The sequence below is a fragment of the Limulus polyphemus genome, unplaced genomic scaffold (assembly GCF_000517525.1).
Source record: "Limulus polyphemus unplaced genomic scaffold, Limulus_polyphemus-2.1.2 Scaffold1081, whole genome shotgun sequence".
Taxonomy (NCBI): Eukaryota; Metazoa; Arthropoda; class Merostomata; order Xiphosura; family Limulidae; genus Limulus; species Limulus polyphemus.
In genome coordinates this window covers 182,887-199,110 of record NW_013666691.1, presented here as the reverse complement: position 1 = coordinate 199,110, position 16,224 = coordinate 182,887, and the positions used below count along the sequence as shown (strand labels likewise).

Below are 16,224 nucleotides of genomic sequence, written 5' to 3'. Positions count from 1 at the left end.
CGGATCGAGAGTAATAAATAAGTAATAAATTGTTATTAATACCTAGTCACAAATGAAATAAAGACTAAAAACAGTAGAAAACGGAAGTGAGTTGAAAGGTTAGATATCGGGATTTGAAAATCCATTATAAGTTTGAAACTAGAGCAGCTTACTCTGACAAAAGAAGGTGTGTGCATCTCAGTATGGAGTTTAACAGATAATTAATACCTCTTCATCTTAACCCATAACTAACAAATGAGCACTTTAAAATTAACTTTTAATTCGGACGCTAAATAGTTTTTATGAATAAGATTCTGAAAAGAAAAACATATTATTCTTGATGGAAAATTTTAATTTTATTTATGATAAAGTTATAATTTGTTATTTGATTTTTTATATACGAAAGGAAACTAATTTCAAGATCTTTCGGAGGTAATTGCATGTGGATTCAGAAAAAAGTTTAAATTAAGAAGTAAGTTTTCCACCGTTTGTATTTTATCATTAAGGTGTGATTATATTAAGAGTAACCCTTTATGCTGCTGTTTTGTTTGAAGGGAAGATTTAAGAAATTAAAATGACTGACTTGTAAGAACTGGCCTGCAAGAACAATGTTATAGCTTAATTAGGAAACACAGTATTTTTCAAGCATTAGAACCTAACATTAGTTTTAAATTCAGAATAGTTTGGTTTTTAAACAGTGATATCGCTGGGTAGTGTTCTATTTTACCTCAGCTCATTCACAATCAGAGGGAAGTAGATTATATAAAGTGGTAATAGCACATTATCTAGAGGCACAGTAGTTACTCCAGCCAAGCTAGAAGGTTGGAGTAACACTACCGTATCTCTATAAATAGAACTGAACTTTGGCCAACTTTGGGATATTTTCACAGCAGTTTCAATTGCTAGAATGCCACTATTCTTATGTTTTTGAACAGAGGTAAGCATCATTAGATCGCATTAAAAATAGAGGTTTCATATTTGTCTCACAAGCTGTCATAAAGTGGTTAAAATTATTGTTCTTATCTTCTTTGATGAAGAGGTAAAACATATAGTAAATAAAATAGGTTGGCACGAAACAAAATTCCAATGGAATTAATCTGTACTAGGTTTCAACAAATGTTGTACATATATTATTACGCTTTTTGGAACACTGTTTTCGATCATTTTAATCGTGAATTACTCTCCAGAAACACTAGGTTCGAATTGATGAATTAAGAACCTAGTAAAAAATCTGAAAGCCTTATATGAGGTCTAAAACACTACATCTGTCCTACATTCCTCTAAACTAAACAATAAAAACATCGGAAAACTTCGTACTCATTTTATATTAATTTTAGTGCTTGTTTCAGTTGCAAAAAAAAAAAGCGGCCAAGTATTCCAAGATATTCTTATTTAATTTACCCAGTTTTATCTTACATCTTTACAAGGTTTGTCTTTATATATAATTTGTCTCTTTCTTGATACCACTTCTATAATATGGCTAACACCTTTTTTCTAGCTTAGCTGATTTTGTACATGTAAAGTGTTTTGTTCAGATGTCACTTTTTTCTGCTTTAGCATTTTCAAATTAATTAAAAATAAGATTTCACTTGAAGTGAAGTTCGAAACCCTGCCAACAGAGGAAATTGTTGGGTTAAGATGGCCATCTTAACTATGAATGAATTTTTCACCAATTAAGGGATGGAAGTCATGGGAAAGCTAAATGTTTTAAAATTAACCCTGTCTTTTTTTTCTATAAATCTTATTCCTAATTAAAACTAACCTTATCAAATTACTTTTTAACACACATTATTAGTTCTGACAAATTAGTTCGTGCGTGTTTTCATGTCTAATTTATAATTCAGTTCATGGAGTTATCAAATATTCATTGACAACTTTCTGTGGGCGAGACTATTAGAATGTAGTCAATTGCGAGCAATCAGTTTCAAGATTATCTAGCAAATAATTAACATAATTCCAAAAAGGTATGCAGGGCGAGCTATTATTCATTTATAATACTACAGTTTTTTAACAATGATTAGCTTTAACACCATATTTTTACACTTGACAAAATTGATCATTGTTACTAGAGTTGGTTCATGCTGAAATTAGAAACAAATTCTTTAGTACACCGTGAAATGCATGACTTCTGTGACATCACAAACTGACATTTATCAGATAATTAATCAGCACTCTCTTTTTCCGTACCCCAGAGTGGCACAGCGGTATGTCTGCGGACTTACAACGCTACAAATCGGTTTTTCAGTGGACAGAGCACAGATAGCCCATCGTTACTTAATTGTTACTAACTTAATTACAAACAAACAAGCTCTTTTTTTCCTATATACATGTATATGTATGCACATCCATATATCTGTACTTGCTCAGTTAAATTACATTAATACTTTGGTTTTTTATTATGATTTTTAAATCTTACTGATAGACATGTTTCATCTGATTGCAATATACTGTGAAAATTTATATTACTAATATCTAAATCAACTTATAGTAAGGTTGAAATGTGATTCTATATTTTTATAGTCCTAATAAAACATGCTGTTTTTCATAAATAAGTTGGTAGAGGTTTACTAACACATGTGACGGATTTATTATTCTATATATATTTTAATATCGATGTTTGTTTAAATTAAATTGATATTTAGAAATGTACATAGCTTATACAGTTAAATATGTATTGCGAAACTCCCACCTATTCTTTAAAGTTGAGTGTGTGCACGTAAACGCTAGTGTAGCTTTTTATTGTTACGTAATCTGAATTTTCGAGAAACTTTACACACGCTTATAAATATAAACCTCGAAAGCTATAACTGTTATTGTTATAATGCTTATTAACGAAAGACTTAAGATATTTGACCAGGAACATTTATAACTTTCGAACATTACAAACCATTTAACTTCAGTGGATTCCCATTGGACATTAGTACTTTTACGAAAACATTACCTAACTTCATCGGTGGAAAAGAATCGGCGAAGAATAAAGAGTTAGCTAGCTCCCTATTAAGTGAATTGAAGTGAATTGTACCTACGTCAACTCGAAATTAACTCGCTCATCGTGAACCCTCGATAAGACATCAAGGAAGTCGCAGACTAGAAAGAAGATTTTATATTGCTTGTAAGTTTGTAAAACTTTTGTATATAAATCATAGTTTGTAATAACTATTTGTAATAACCATTATTGTAAGTTGTATTATTGTGTGTGTATTAAAACATATTTGTATATAAAAAAAGAAAACTTTGTGTGTCAATCTTGTTGGCAAATATCATAAACTGGATATATATCGGCTTTAATTTAACTACTAAATCCAAAGTACAATTTAACTACTAAACTTAAATTTATCAGTTAACTCAATTTCAGGCTATTTGAAATTCTAATACTTAACAATATTGAATGTTATTCTATTTATCAAAAAACAAATATCAAACCTCTGATGTCAGGATTCGTAACCAAAGCTTCAGCAGGGTTTCCCTCAGATTTGGTGCATCATTGTGTCCAAGTCTTTGTAGGGTATCCACAAGAAAGCCTATTGATACTGCTGTTCCTCCACACTACCCAGTAGAAACAAGAACTGTTTATTTAACATTTTGGATGTTTAAATACTTTATTATATCATTAACTTCTCTACAAGAAATCCAACTTTCTAGAGCAAACTGAGAGAATTGTGTGCCTTAGTAAATTTATGAACTCTTTCTGTAGTAGCCTGTCTTGTGGACTTTACATTCAATTTATATATATTGTGTTTTTTTAACAAATTATTTCTATAGTAAACTACAAGTCATGTTTGTCTTGTGGATTTTAAATTAACTTTATACAGCACAATGACAGTCTTGTATGCATTATACAGGTTTATCATGACTTCTCTTCACAGTATACTTACCACTCATACTTGTGTCTTGTGGATTTTTCACATGACATTAGCATTTACCACTTTCTCTTTCTTGCTGTGGTGAATTTTATTACCTTCACTTTCTTCGTTTTAATAATGTTCTTTATTGCTAATAATTAGGGCTATGACGAAGGGTAGATATTAACTTTCAAAAGTTCAGAATACATTACCAAACAAAGGTCCAAACCTTTGAAAGTATTAATTTTGCATAATTTACTAATGACATCACCATAACTACTACTTTATATTTGATCAAAAACCCAATTATTTTACAGGTAATCCATATAATTCAAATAATATATTCACTCGTAGTTTTAAAATATGTTACACAGGACAGTAATGATGTTTTTATATTTTGAATAAAAAAAGAGCACATTGTTTACATACATGTGTTTGACGTTATGTGCGATACTCACATGCTATATACAGTAAGCTTACATTGCAATAGTACCTATTGTGGCCAATAAAAGTAACTGCAGCTGACTTATGGAAAACAAATACTTATTTAACATTCAACATTTCAAGCAAGTTCATAGTCATCGTCTTTTTAATATAACATTGTTGATTAATTAAACATGATAATAAGTTTTTAGTGTTGGTGTGTATATTATTTTCATACTTACTCTACTATAACACTTCTCTCACTGGACATTTTATTGAAACAAGCAGCTACTAAATGTACCTATCTGCTCCAATTCACTGAAGGAACTGCTCCATATAATGTGTCTGATGGTTTTGTTTTTTAATACAACAACTTTTATTTAAGAAATATATATTATACAAATCAAAAGACTGAATTTTCTATGCGAGTAACATTTAATCAGTGGTAAATATTCTAACATTGTCAAATGACAGCACTTGAATGCTGCCTGAGGAACTTTCAAATTTTTAGAACTATTTTTGAATTTCTGGCTAGCAAATGAACCTTTAAACACTTAATAATTCTTATATATTAATATTATATAGCTTGTACACAGAATTATAAATGAGAACAGAGCTATTTCACTTATTTGAGTCCTAATAGTAATCACCCCACATGTAAAATACATATTGTGTGATAATTTAACAAAAAGATAATTTGTACAGAATGTTTTATTTATTTCCACAAGTTTTCCAAATATTTTCAATAATTTTAATCAAATATACTTCTGTATAGAATTAAAATTTGCATACTTTCTTAACAAAAGTTTTCATGGATAAAAAATTTTATATTTAACTGCTTTCTTTAAAAAATATAATTTTTAATACATTTATATATACATACACAAAAAAAACAGTAGCCTAGTATGGGCAGGTATTTCTGAAAGCATAGCTACTGTAGAATTTGTTTTCATTCACTTAAGGATTTCACCTAATTTTTTTGTATAAAAAATAGAAGGATATAAACTTTTCTACTTTTTGGAGCCATTTTTTAAATACAAAAGTTTATATTGTTACTTACTGATTATGGAAAATTATTCATTCTACTTGAAAACACTTTTCATATTAAACTCTTAAACACCCAAGTGCATCATTTCAATGCACCTGTTGTCTGGTTCGTTCTTTGAATTTCCCAAAAAACTTACTAGATGAAGTGATTAGGAATGTCATAGGAACTTTCTACAAATTATGTAGTTCTTGAAAATAAAATATTATTTTTTTATATGTAATACCTGTATGAATTTACAGCATGGAAAATTCAAAAAGATTTCATTGTGACATACTTGGAAAAAAAATTGAAATTGTTCATATTTCTTGTAGATTTTAATATAGTTCTATATACATTTTAATGTTATTACATGTTGACACAGTTGAGAGCAAAATGACTTAACTAAGCCTACCTTATCTTGTTCCCTGATAAACATTTCATTTTTTATCATACTTCAACATCACAATTCAAAAGAAATAAAAAAATGATAAAGTGAGCTTTGAAAAACAATCAGGACTGAAATTGTACAGAAAGTTGTTCACAAAAATCTTTTCTAGCTAAGCTTTCATCACTTTGTTCTAATTTCTTCACAACTTTTCCCTGAAATGGAAGCCATATTGGCTCATACAGTTGAGAAGAGCTTTCATTATGTGTTTAGTTCACTAGCTTATAACTTCTCAAAGTTGAGACATAGGCAATTACATCACACTATTACATCCGAGGTTGAGAAGCAGTGATTGGTTAAAATCTATAAACTAAACTTGTATTACAGTTACAAAGTTAACTTAGTGCTATTTTGTTCAATACCATTTCAACTTTCTTCCTGGAGAGCTACAAGTGTTGTATCCTAAGAAAAAATCCCATAATCACAATAACAGATTAGTTCAAATTCACAAAATGAAGATACCTGCTTTTGTTATACATTCTAAAACCAGATAATTTGTGATCTTAAATCTCTTGTTCCAGTTAAAAAATAAAATGGCTGATAGTTTTATCATGCAATAACTTAAGTTCATACTTATGCTTTCACAATAAAAATTTTTATAAAAATGTGAAAAACATATAATACATGACTTTATGTTTATAATGGCAGAAAATAACCATAAATTAAATTATCTTCAAACCGTGAAATAAAAATCAACTTTTTAGTTTACAACACAAAATGATATAAACTCTGTTAAAACAGTGCAGTACTTGAATTTTGAAAAATAAGACAGCCATGTTTCAACCTAACAAAGCTGACCTGAGGAGCTTCCTGCCTCTTTTCTTCAAACCACCTAAATAATTCTTCTACATCAGATAATGAAACAAGATTAGCTGCACCAGAAGCCATAAACACCCAGGAAACGCTTAAACACAGCACCTGAAAAATATAATTCACATTTAGATCAGTGAAAATGAATATACAAAAAATATGTGAACATACAGAAAGGTCAGTGTTTTCATTCCTAGTAAAAAATGTAACTTCCAGACAATATACAATATAGTTCTTCTTGTTCTCCATAATGACCTTAATCCCAACTAATTTGGGGCTGGCTGGTAATCTTGTAAGTGGCTGGCCTAGATGGGATGAGCATAGTTGGAAACAAGAATTCAAACTTGTGACCCTCAGAATGTGAAACAAGCTCCCTAACCATCAGGCCAGGCCCAGAAAATATATAGAATACTCTAACTAACAATGTGATTTTGATTTTTACACAACAAGAAGAGCATTTCCATATCTTCCTTTATGACTGGACCATATTTTAGGTAGCATTTAATTATTTCTTAATGCTACAAATCATTTTCTAAATATATTTGATGAGAGATAAGTAAGAGCATTATTCCAACAGGAGGGTGACACAACCTCCTAGCACACTAACTCCCTTTATGCTTTTGCACTCGTGATCATTATTTGAAGAGGCAAGGAAACTAATTTGCACCAGAAGTGAGAAGGAAGGGTGGGAATTGTGTATACAGGTAAGTATCTATTGGAAATACATTTTCAGGTAAAGAAAATGTTAACTTCCTAGACGAAACACACCTCTTCACACAGAAAGCTATAACCCCCATGTAAATGTCATGTAGATGAGCTCCCTTCAGGAAGTGCACGAAGGAAACTCATGAAGTGTGACACCCAATGACAGGTGTTCCATAAGGGCACACTCATGGGAGACCACATCTCATCTCTTCTGCAGTACACTCTTTGACCAGATTGGAAGAGAAAAAGAGGCAAAAAAGCCCAATGTATCACAGGTATGAAATGGAATAAGAACATGGCCGTCTACGTACCTGCACACGAGATTGGAGAACCAATACATGTAGCATGCTCGGGGTTTATTCAGACTATATCTAGTGCACACCTCAATTCTACCTTCAGAATTACTGAACTGACACCGGCTGAGGGAGATGGGCACAGGAAGTATTAGTGCATATCTACCATCAGTCTCTTGGATAAACACCAGCTGTGGGAGGAGTGCACAGAATACATATCACAGATTGTATAATGTTAGAACGTGCATTGATTGAAAAGAATAATCACCTGCTGCAGGAGAAGGGCATGATTTATTTGAAAGTGCTCAACTCAACTGAACAGGAGATGATTGCAGGTAGTCAGTGGGTTAATTACATTTGAAAATCAGGTGGCATCAAATATGTCTTCCAGTCCATGGTAGGAGGAGGGCCCCAACCATCTTCATCTCATTACCAGGAAGCAGAAGGGAGAAGTAACTTTTGTTTTGACAACCCAGAAAATGCACATGCATGCAGATAAACACCCATCACCAGGCCACCTGACATCCAGGAAACAGTAGGAAGGGGAAATGTAAACATGGTGGGTCAACTCTGTTCAAAACCCTGCCAACATTGGGAATGTTTCATCTAGCCCACAGTAAGAGGAGGACCCCTACCAACCACATGTGTGAGAACTTGAATGGCCTGGTTCTGTGCTGATCCAAAACCTGAGAACTGGCATCTGGGCAGTGGGAGGATGGAGGATGCTGGAATTTTATGAGTATAAGTATATGAGGGGTACCTGTGCTACACTGCCAGTGCCACCACTGCCCCACTTACCACTGATTGGTACCGTTTGTTCAGCCCACGGCTATATGGTCCCAATCAATGAGGGTTCTCCATGGTCCACCGTACCAGCAGCTAGGAACTGGTAAGTGGTAAGGGTCTCCGGATGCCCATTGGTCACTTACTGGAAATGTCTTTTACTGGAGACAGTGAAATGGGTGACCACGTAAACCTATTTTGAAAAGCCAGCAAGCACGAGCCAGGGAAGTAGGCAGAGCACCCCCTGGTGCTGGTTTTTTCCAGGATAGTAGACAGAGATCAGAATGTAACACAAGGATACTTCCAGTGGACTTGAGGAACACTCCATCTCAACAGTGGGCATATATGGAGCCAGGGCAGATGGTAGGAGAACTTTTCATTAATCCTCGCTTGATGCAGAATTTTGGGAAATAAGTGTACCCTGGAAGGCAACACAAGCCATTTGGCAAGGTCCATGAAGCAATGCTGTGAAAAAGAGAAATGAGGGAGAATGCATTCACCTAGCTAATGAGGAGGTATGTATGAGTACAACCCAGAGAAATAAGTGGCTCCAGTGAAGACATGATCCTTAAAAATAATAGAACCTCTTGTACAGAATGAATAAGAGAGGTTGGCATCCTGGTGACTAAAAGCTCCAAAGCCTGCAGATGGATGAGAGAAAGTTGGGCCTGACTGAGAAAGGAGTTGAAGAACACCCCCAAATGAATAAGATATTTGGTGGGAGTTAAAAAGTATTTGGAAATCTTGACAAGTCAACCCAAATTGGCAGCTTCTCACAGAAGAGTGGAGATGTGAAGGGAGGACTCCACCTGCAAGTGAGATGGGAGAAGCCAATCATCCATGTAATAGTGGAATCGCAGATCGAGTCCTTACAGATGGCAAGCAAAGGCCTTGTCCACGCCAGTGAAGATATATGGGGCTGATGCAATTCCAAATGGAAGAGCATAGAACTGGAAAATGCAATCGTGATGAACAAATTGAAAGAAAAAACGGGAAAACTCTGTGACAGGAATATAAAGGAACAAATCTGAGACATCATTCTTGGTCATCCACAGTCCCAGTAAAAGATCCCACTTGAGGGAAATGAAATTTTACATACAAAAATGAGAGATGACCATGAAGAGATTCAGGGAGAAAAGGCTGATAACTAGCTGCTATTCTATGGTCTTTTGGGGAGCTTCGAAGAAGTGGGAGTAAAACCATGGATAGACATTGAAGATAGAGATCCAAAGTAAAGGGGGAGTAGGCTGAAAGGAGGAGGTGAGGAGTATTGGCAGGAAAGTCCATGAGTGAGAACAAAAGTAACTATCTCTCTACAGAGAGTTGTGTCCAAAGATGTCCCCAACAAGCCAAAGGACAAGGAAAGGAAAAACAGGAAAAGGGGGACTAGGATTATAGATGGGAGCAAGGTGTGGGTGTTGAGACAGTCAGAAAACTAAGGAAGTTAACGAGGATTGATGACAGGCAGCTTCCACCTATGGTTGAATTAAGTTCATAATACCCATAAAAAACTGAAATGTGAAGAAATGGGTGAGGTGGAGATCTCATAAAAAGGAAGAAGGAAGTTGCACACTAAAAAGAAGGGTATCCCCATGCATAAACAGAGAGTCCAAGTAAGCAAAAAAGGGATGAAGAAGTAGTACAGGCCATAGTGGAAAGGAGAAGGGAACAGGGACTGTCAGTAAAGTCATCCAGTGCTCTGTGAATGCCTCCAACATTAGGTGTAGAGAGGAAATATAATAAAGCAGAAAGAGAAGGATTAGGAGGGTGAAACTGACCCCAAAGAGACTCCAAAGTTTGTGATTCCAAAATGGGGAAGTCAGAAAGACTGTATGCCATGATATAGGAATAATAAAAGTGAGGAAAATGACACATACTAACACAGGAACAAAATTGGTCTAAAAAGAAAATATCATAAATGCTAAAATCAGAAGAAAAGGGTAAACATAAAATTCATTGGGGATATGAAGGAGAGAACAGGAAATGTCATATGAGACAGGAAAAAAAGAGAGAACAGAACATACCTGAGGTCCCAATAATGTGAGGAAACCTGAAAATTTTCTCCAATAGGAAGAGAGGTTCCTAAGGTACAACCAGGAGGAGGAAACAAATGGTAAAAGTCGTCATCCTCTTTAAGCTCCCACTCAGAAGTAGAGAAAAAAATGCCAGACAAATGTATGGGCACCAAAACTTTCAGTTGCATATTGGAGTCCACTACCCTATGCACAATGCCCGTCACATCATCCATGTTTAATGGACCTCCAATAGCCAAGTTTGAAACATGACTAGTGTGATGATATTCCTCACTTACATTAGAAGTTGAAGTTACACAAACTTGAGAGTTCACAGGTGGAAGAAAAAAGGAAACAAAGTCCTTTTATCAACTGCATAGTTAGAAAGCCAGATAATTATGGGACATTGCCTGTTTTTTGCATGTTATCTACCTGTGTTCGTTAGTGCATTATTTAATTAAGTAAAAAATTATCTAGTGCAATACTAATTAGTATAAAAAGTAGGGTTAATGTCAACAATGGTTGACAGCAAAAAAAAGACCCAAAAAGTACTTTATTTTCTTGTTTTTCATGTGTCTTCTATATTTATTACTATAAAAGTAACTAAAATGTAAAAATTGTAAACTTTTGAGGTTAGATTAGGTAAAATAAAGAACAATAATAATAACAATTTTTCACGTGATGAGCTCACAAGTAGCTCATGCATTATGTAATTTGACAGCATAACATGAACTGCATATTCACCAAGTGATGTACAACTTATATGGCACAAATATTAGTTAGACATAGTTCAAAGGGCAATAAAATGCAAGTATAAACAGATGTATGTTGTGAGTTTAAAGCTATTTATAATAAACAAATGTGGTTTCATGTTACAATTTCAAGTCATTCTAAAAAGAAAAAGAGGGTAATTTAAATTTATCTAAATTTTTTTTGGTGGTTATGAGGTCAGTCAAATTGACCAACCTTATACAGAGTTAGGGTAGAGAAAGTAACAAATAAAATAGTTTTACCGAATGAAAAACGTTTGAAGTGAATTTAGGAGGTTTTAGAGATTCCGCAAATGAAATTAAAGATGAAGAAAAGTATTTTTATTCTTAACATGAAGATCACTTTACACTCAGACTTGTAAAAAAAAAAAGACTCAATATATTCACAGACAAATCTTTAGTCAAAATACTTAATTAAAATATCTGATTTTTTGTGTACAATAAACTTGTAATGTTTACTAAAAGTCTGCCAAATTTTGTGAAGATACACAAAAATAAAAATATAGCATGGAAACTGTATTGAGTACCCCATGATTACAAATTCAATCAATTTGACTGAGCCCATAGCTGTAGGGTTAAACTAAGCATTCTACTGTAAAATGTACACTGTATGTTTCATTAATTACTAGCAAAAGAATAAATATGTCAGTCATGGCAGTCTATTGACAATAATATCCAACAAACACACACTGCCATCTGGAGGAGTGTAGCAAAACTATGTTTCTATTAAATTAATTACCTCATAAGTAAGTGTGGTAGAATCTTCCTGTTTAAGTCTTTTATACAGCCATGATCGGGTATGATCAACAAAACTGTGACATTCAGAATTCTTGGTTCTAGACAACCCACAGACAGCAGCAACTAATCCAAGGAGTGGTCCTGTTCTGAAACAGTCAGACAGAGTGTAAACATTATGTATATTCAGTAGTTTTCTTTACACAACAAACTATAATAAAACACAATTGCAATGAGACTTCCTCACCTGAAAAGACTAAATTATCTGGAAAGATTTGTTCTATGGAGCAATTTCAGATTGTGCAATAGAAGTCGCACAAGAATCTGTACTTTAAACAACCTAACTAATGTGAACTGTTTCTCAAAAAAAAAGTTTTTGTGTTTACACAATGTTTGGTTGCCAGTTTTTTAGAAGTTTTTCAGAAAACTGCACAAAGGCTATCTGCAGACAGTCCCCCTAAATTTCAATCAATAAACTAAAGAGAAGTCTGATAGTCAACAGCCCCCACTGTCAACTCTTTGACTACTTGTATGACTGAATACTGGGATTAGACCTTCACTGTTATGGAGCACCCATGACCCCAAAGTATAGAACTTGTTTTTAAGGTAACAGAATGCAAACCATTATCCCTCAGATTTACAATGTGGCTATACTAATCATTAGGCCATGCCTGGTCCTTTACACAATATACTGCAGTATAAAGCCAACTGGCTTCCTAATCTTAAATAGTTAATTCTGTGCAACAATAAACTGCAATATAAAACCTAATGTAACTTTCAAAAATGTCAAGGACAAAAAATCAATGTACTGTAAAAATTATTACAATGTTTTCCCCCCTCAGAAACCATGGAAATAGGAATGAACAGTATTTAAAAGAAATTAACTGTAGTAATTTCATTTCTGTTAGAAAACACTTCTCAGTTAAAAATATTTAACAGTGTGAAACTGACAATTAATCCATGTTCCCTTACAAAAACACAGTTTAAGATACATGAAATATTGGTTTATATCATATTTCACTGTGTGCATATATATCAGAATATTTATTTTGTTATATGGTACAGAGTAGATGTAACATATATCTACAAGTTGCAAGTCTCACATCATGTCTGAATCATCCTGTTATATGGTACAGAGTAGATGTAACATATATCTACAAGTTGCAAGTCTCACATCATGTCTGAATCATCCTGTTATATGGTACAGAGTAGATGTAACATATATCTACAAGTTGCAAGTCTCACATCATGTCTGAATCATCCTGTTATATGGTACAGAGTAGATGTAACATATATCTACAAGTTTCAAGTCTCACCTCATGTCTGAATCATCCTCACCATAACAGCAGCTCTCTAGTCTTCTCATATTATTCAGAATTAGATTAGTGATCTAAAATAAGAAAAATATATAAAACATTCATCATCTTGGACAGTAAAAGTGGATAAAATGTTTGACTTTCTACATTTTTCTCATTCATTATCTGGGACAGTAAAAGTGGATAAAATGTTTGTCCTTTCTACATTTATCTTAACATTTAAAAAAAACAGAAGATGTTTTGGAATTTAATTTTTCATAATCCAAGGCTGTAACCATGTAATTCACCAGTCATGCATACACATGCCTCTTTATCATACTTAATAAATCCTGTGTATTTATGATACTTTGTTCAACTTTCAAGACTGTAAAACATAAAATATCCAAAGGTGTTTATAAATAGACTCAAAAATTTTGTATTTATCTTGTCCTCAAAAAAAGGTATAAACAGAATATTTTTATTTCTCTGGGATGTAAAACTTGCAGCATATTTGAGGGCTTTAGTAGCTTTCTGTACAACCATATATACTACAAATGTTATTTTAACATATAAGTATCATTAATGATGTTTTGTATATGTTAGTCAAACATTTTAAAACAAAACGTATTTGCCCATTAGAACAACTAATAGTATTTCTGTGATACACAATAATAATACAAAAAGGGTTACTCTCAAAATTAATTTTATCAAAGAAGTTTCATCCTACTTATAGAAATGTACTTCAAACTGCTTGTTTCTTGAAGACAATGAACTGTAAGTTATTATATGAATCTCAAAATACTACAGTCCCTGCTTTTACTGATAAACATTTATAGTTTAAGTATTCATACAAAAAATTGAAGCTACTCAATAGAGAAAAGCCAGCTCATACTATTGCAGACAAAGATAAAAGTCATAGTGAGTTGGATTGAATGAATGAAAAATGGTACTCTTTTTATGGTAGTGCTGGAACAAAAACAGAGAATAATTTAACTGTGAAACGTCTCATATGATAAAAAAATGTTTTATAAATTATTCCAGAAAAGTCAACCATTTTTCTAGTAACAGCTCTTTAAATGTTTCCATCTTCTAGGTAGGCATTATTTAATTTGCTTATTTATACAAATGTCACATTACAAAGAAAATACTTCATGAACTGTTGAACAATCGTTCTGATGTAGTTAAAATGCCAATGAATGTATAATTGCAGTTAATTGTTTTTTTGCTATTGATCTTTAAAGGTTCAGTATTCTGGCTATATAATATGAAGGTTAAGAGAGAACCAATACTCCACCTACCTTTAGGTCCTATAAATATCATCAATAATGAAAATGTTTTGAAGTATCATTTCATCTTATTTGGTATTTAAGACTCTTTCAATACGTTCAATCACTCATAAAAATAAAGATAAAAATATATTACAAGTGCAACAAATAAATAAATGTCTCAGCCTAATGTCACTGTAAATTGTTTTAATCAAAGCAAAATTCCAATTCATGCTACTACATGTAAAAAATAAACAAGAAAAACTGACCTCTGTGCCATTTTCATCAGCATGACCTTCACAACACAGTTTCTGAATTATCATACCAAGACCGACAGCTAGATAAAATTCTAAGGTGGGAGATGAAGAAGAACTAATGTGGGAGGTGAGATAGTTAAAGAGCATACAAAGCTGGTCCACACCAGATGAAGCTAACTCAGGTGCAAAAAATGCAACTGCCATGGCTGAACACCCACGAATCAGAGCCGAACTTGGACTTGATGGCTTAGCAATATGCTGAAATCATAAAGTTTTCATGAACATGTTTTTATTTTACTAGTCTTAGTTATTATCATTACTGCATGCTTTTGAACATGATATTTAAGTATTTGATTACCATTAACTCTCTATCAGAAACAAGGGCATTCCCAAAATAAATGGTTAAAACAGAGGTTCCCACTTGTAGCTTTTGTATGGTTTATATACTTGATTTTCATGAATGAAAAAAACTTAACTGAGTTTGTAAGGAAGAGTCAACTTATTGGAAGGTGTACTAGAATAATGTTTAATAACACTACAAAAACACGATCACAGTTTGCTAACATAAAATAAAACAGGGGTTTGTCATGTGTTTGACTGCAAAGAGAGAGAAAGGAAGTGAAATCTTTGTGAACCTTTTCTCTCACCAGTCTAATGTGTACCTCCCTGTAGACAAACCCAAAGTTTAGTACAAAGTTAAATTAAAGCTCAACAGAACTTAAATGAGAACAGAAGAAATGAATAAAGAAAAATCTGTGTTGACAAAAATTCAATTTGCTAAAAGTTAAAAAAATCTCAGCAAAATTTGTTAAACAAATGAGAATCTGGATTTTGAAACTAAAATATACAGTTACAATTTAAGCCAGGTTTATATACAAAACAATACTCTGCATCCATCCACTTGTGTTCATGTTTGTTGGAGAAGTAAACAGACACACACTCCACATCCAGTATCTTTTGAACCTCCAGTTACCAAGCCCTGACTACACTATTATGTTAGCCAGAAAATACCACAATAGATAATCAGTATGACTTAAAATTTCAGCCTTGTACTGCTATGTACAACCATCAATCTACAGAAATGTTAATTTTACAAGAAAACAAAAATCTCATTTCACTTTCTTAACTACATATTGTAGAGCCTTCAACTTACATAAAAATTAATTTTAGACAATAATAAAAATAACCCGAAGCAAAATCATTCAATCAAGAGTGGTAGCATTTTTTTAAACATACTGCTCCTTCATATTTGGAGAAGCAGTTTCTATATTTTGTTTTTTACTTTAAGTACAATAGACTTTACTTTGCTGAAAAAAAAAAGATATTTGCTTATTAAAAACAGATATGAAATTATGAATAATAGCTAACCTCCTGCTGACCAGTTCCCACCTGTACTGACAAGATATGTTCATTGATAAACCTCCTGCTGACCAGTTCCCACCTGTACTGACAAGATATGTTCATTGATAAACCTCCTGCTGACCAGATCCCACCTGTACTGACAAGATATGTACATTGATAAACTTCCTGCTGACCAGATCCCACCTGTGCTGACAAGATATATTCATTGATAAACCTCCTGC

General features: G+C 33.1%; 1 protein-coding gene across 1 annotated transcript; it reads right to left on the bottom strand.

Moving 5' to 3' along the window:
• Positions 1-3,396: 3,396 nt before the first annotated feature.
• Positions 3,397-16,193, bottom strand: LOC106462046. The gene is made up of 6 exons (XM_022389167.1): positions 16,010-16,193; positions 14,654-14,899; positions 13,141-13,214; positions 11,829-11,973; positions 6,515-6,634; positions 3,397-3,525 (listed from the first exon to the last, which is right to left on the bottom strand). Exons 1-6 carry the CDS (start codon positions 16,103-16,105, stop codon positions 3,397-3,399), a joined length of 810 nt encoding a protein of 269 aa, XP_022244875.1. The 5' UTR covers positions 16,106-16,193.
• Positions 16,194-16,224: the final 31 nt, after the last annotated feature.

Bases quoted from the DNA above. Each gene is read 5' to 3' on its own strand.
- LOC106462046 (XM_022389167.1), bottom strand. From the start codon at position 16,105: ATGAACATATCTTGTCAGTACAGGTGGGAACTGGTCAGCAGGAGGTTT. The intron at 14,900-16,009 runs GTTAGCTATTAT...TTATGATTTCAG, and splicing joins TGGGAACTGGTCAGCAGGAG to CATATTGCTAAGCCATCAAG. The intron at 3,526-6,514 runs GTCAGCTTTGTT...TCTACTGGGTAG, and splicing joins AGAGGCAGGAAGCTCCTCAG to TGTGGAGGAACAGCAGTATC.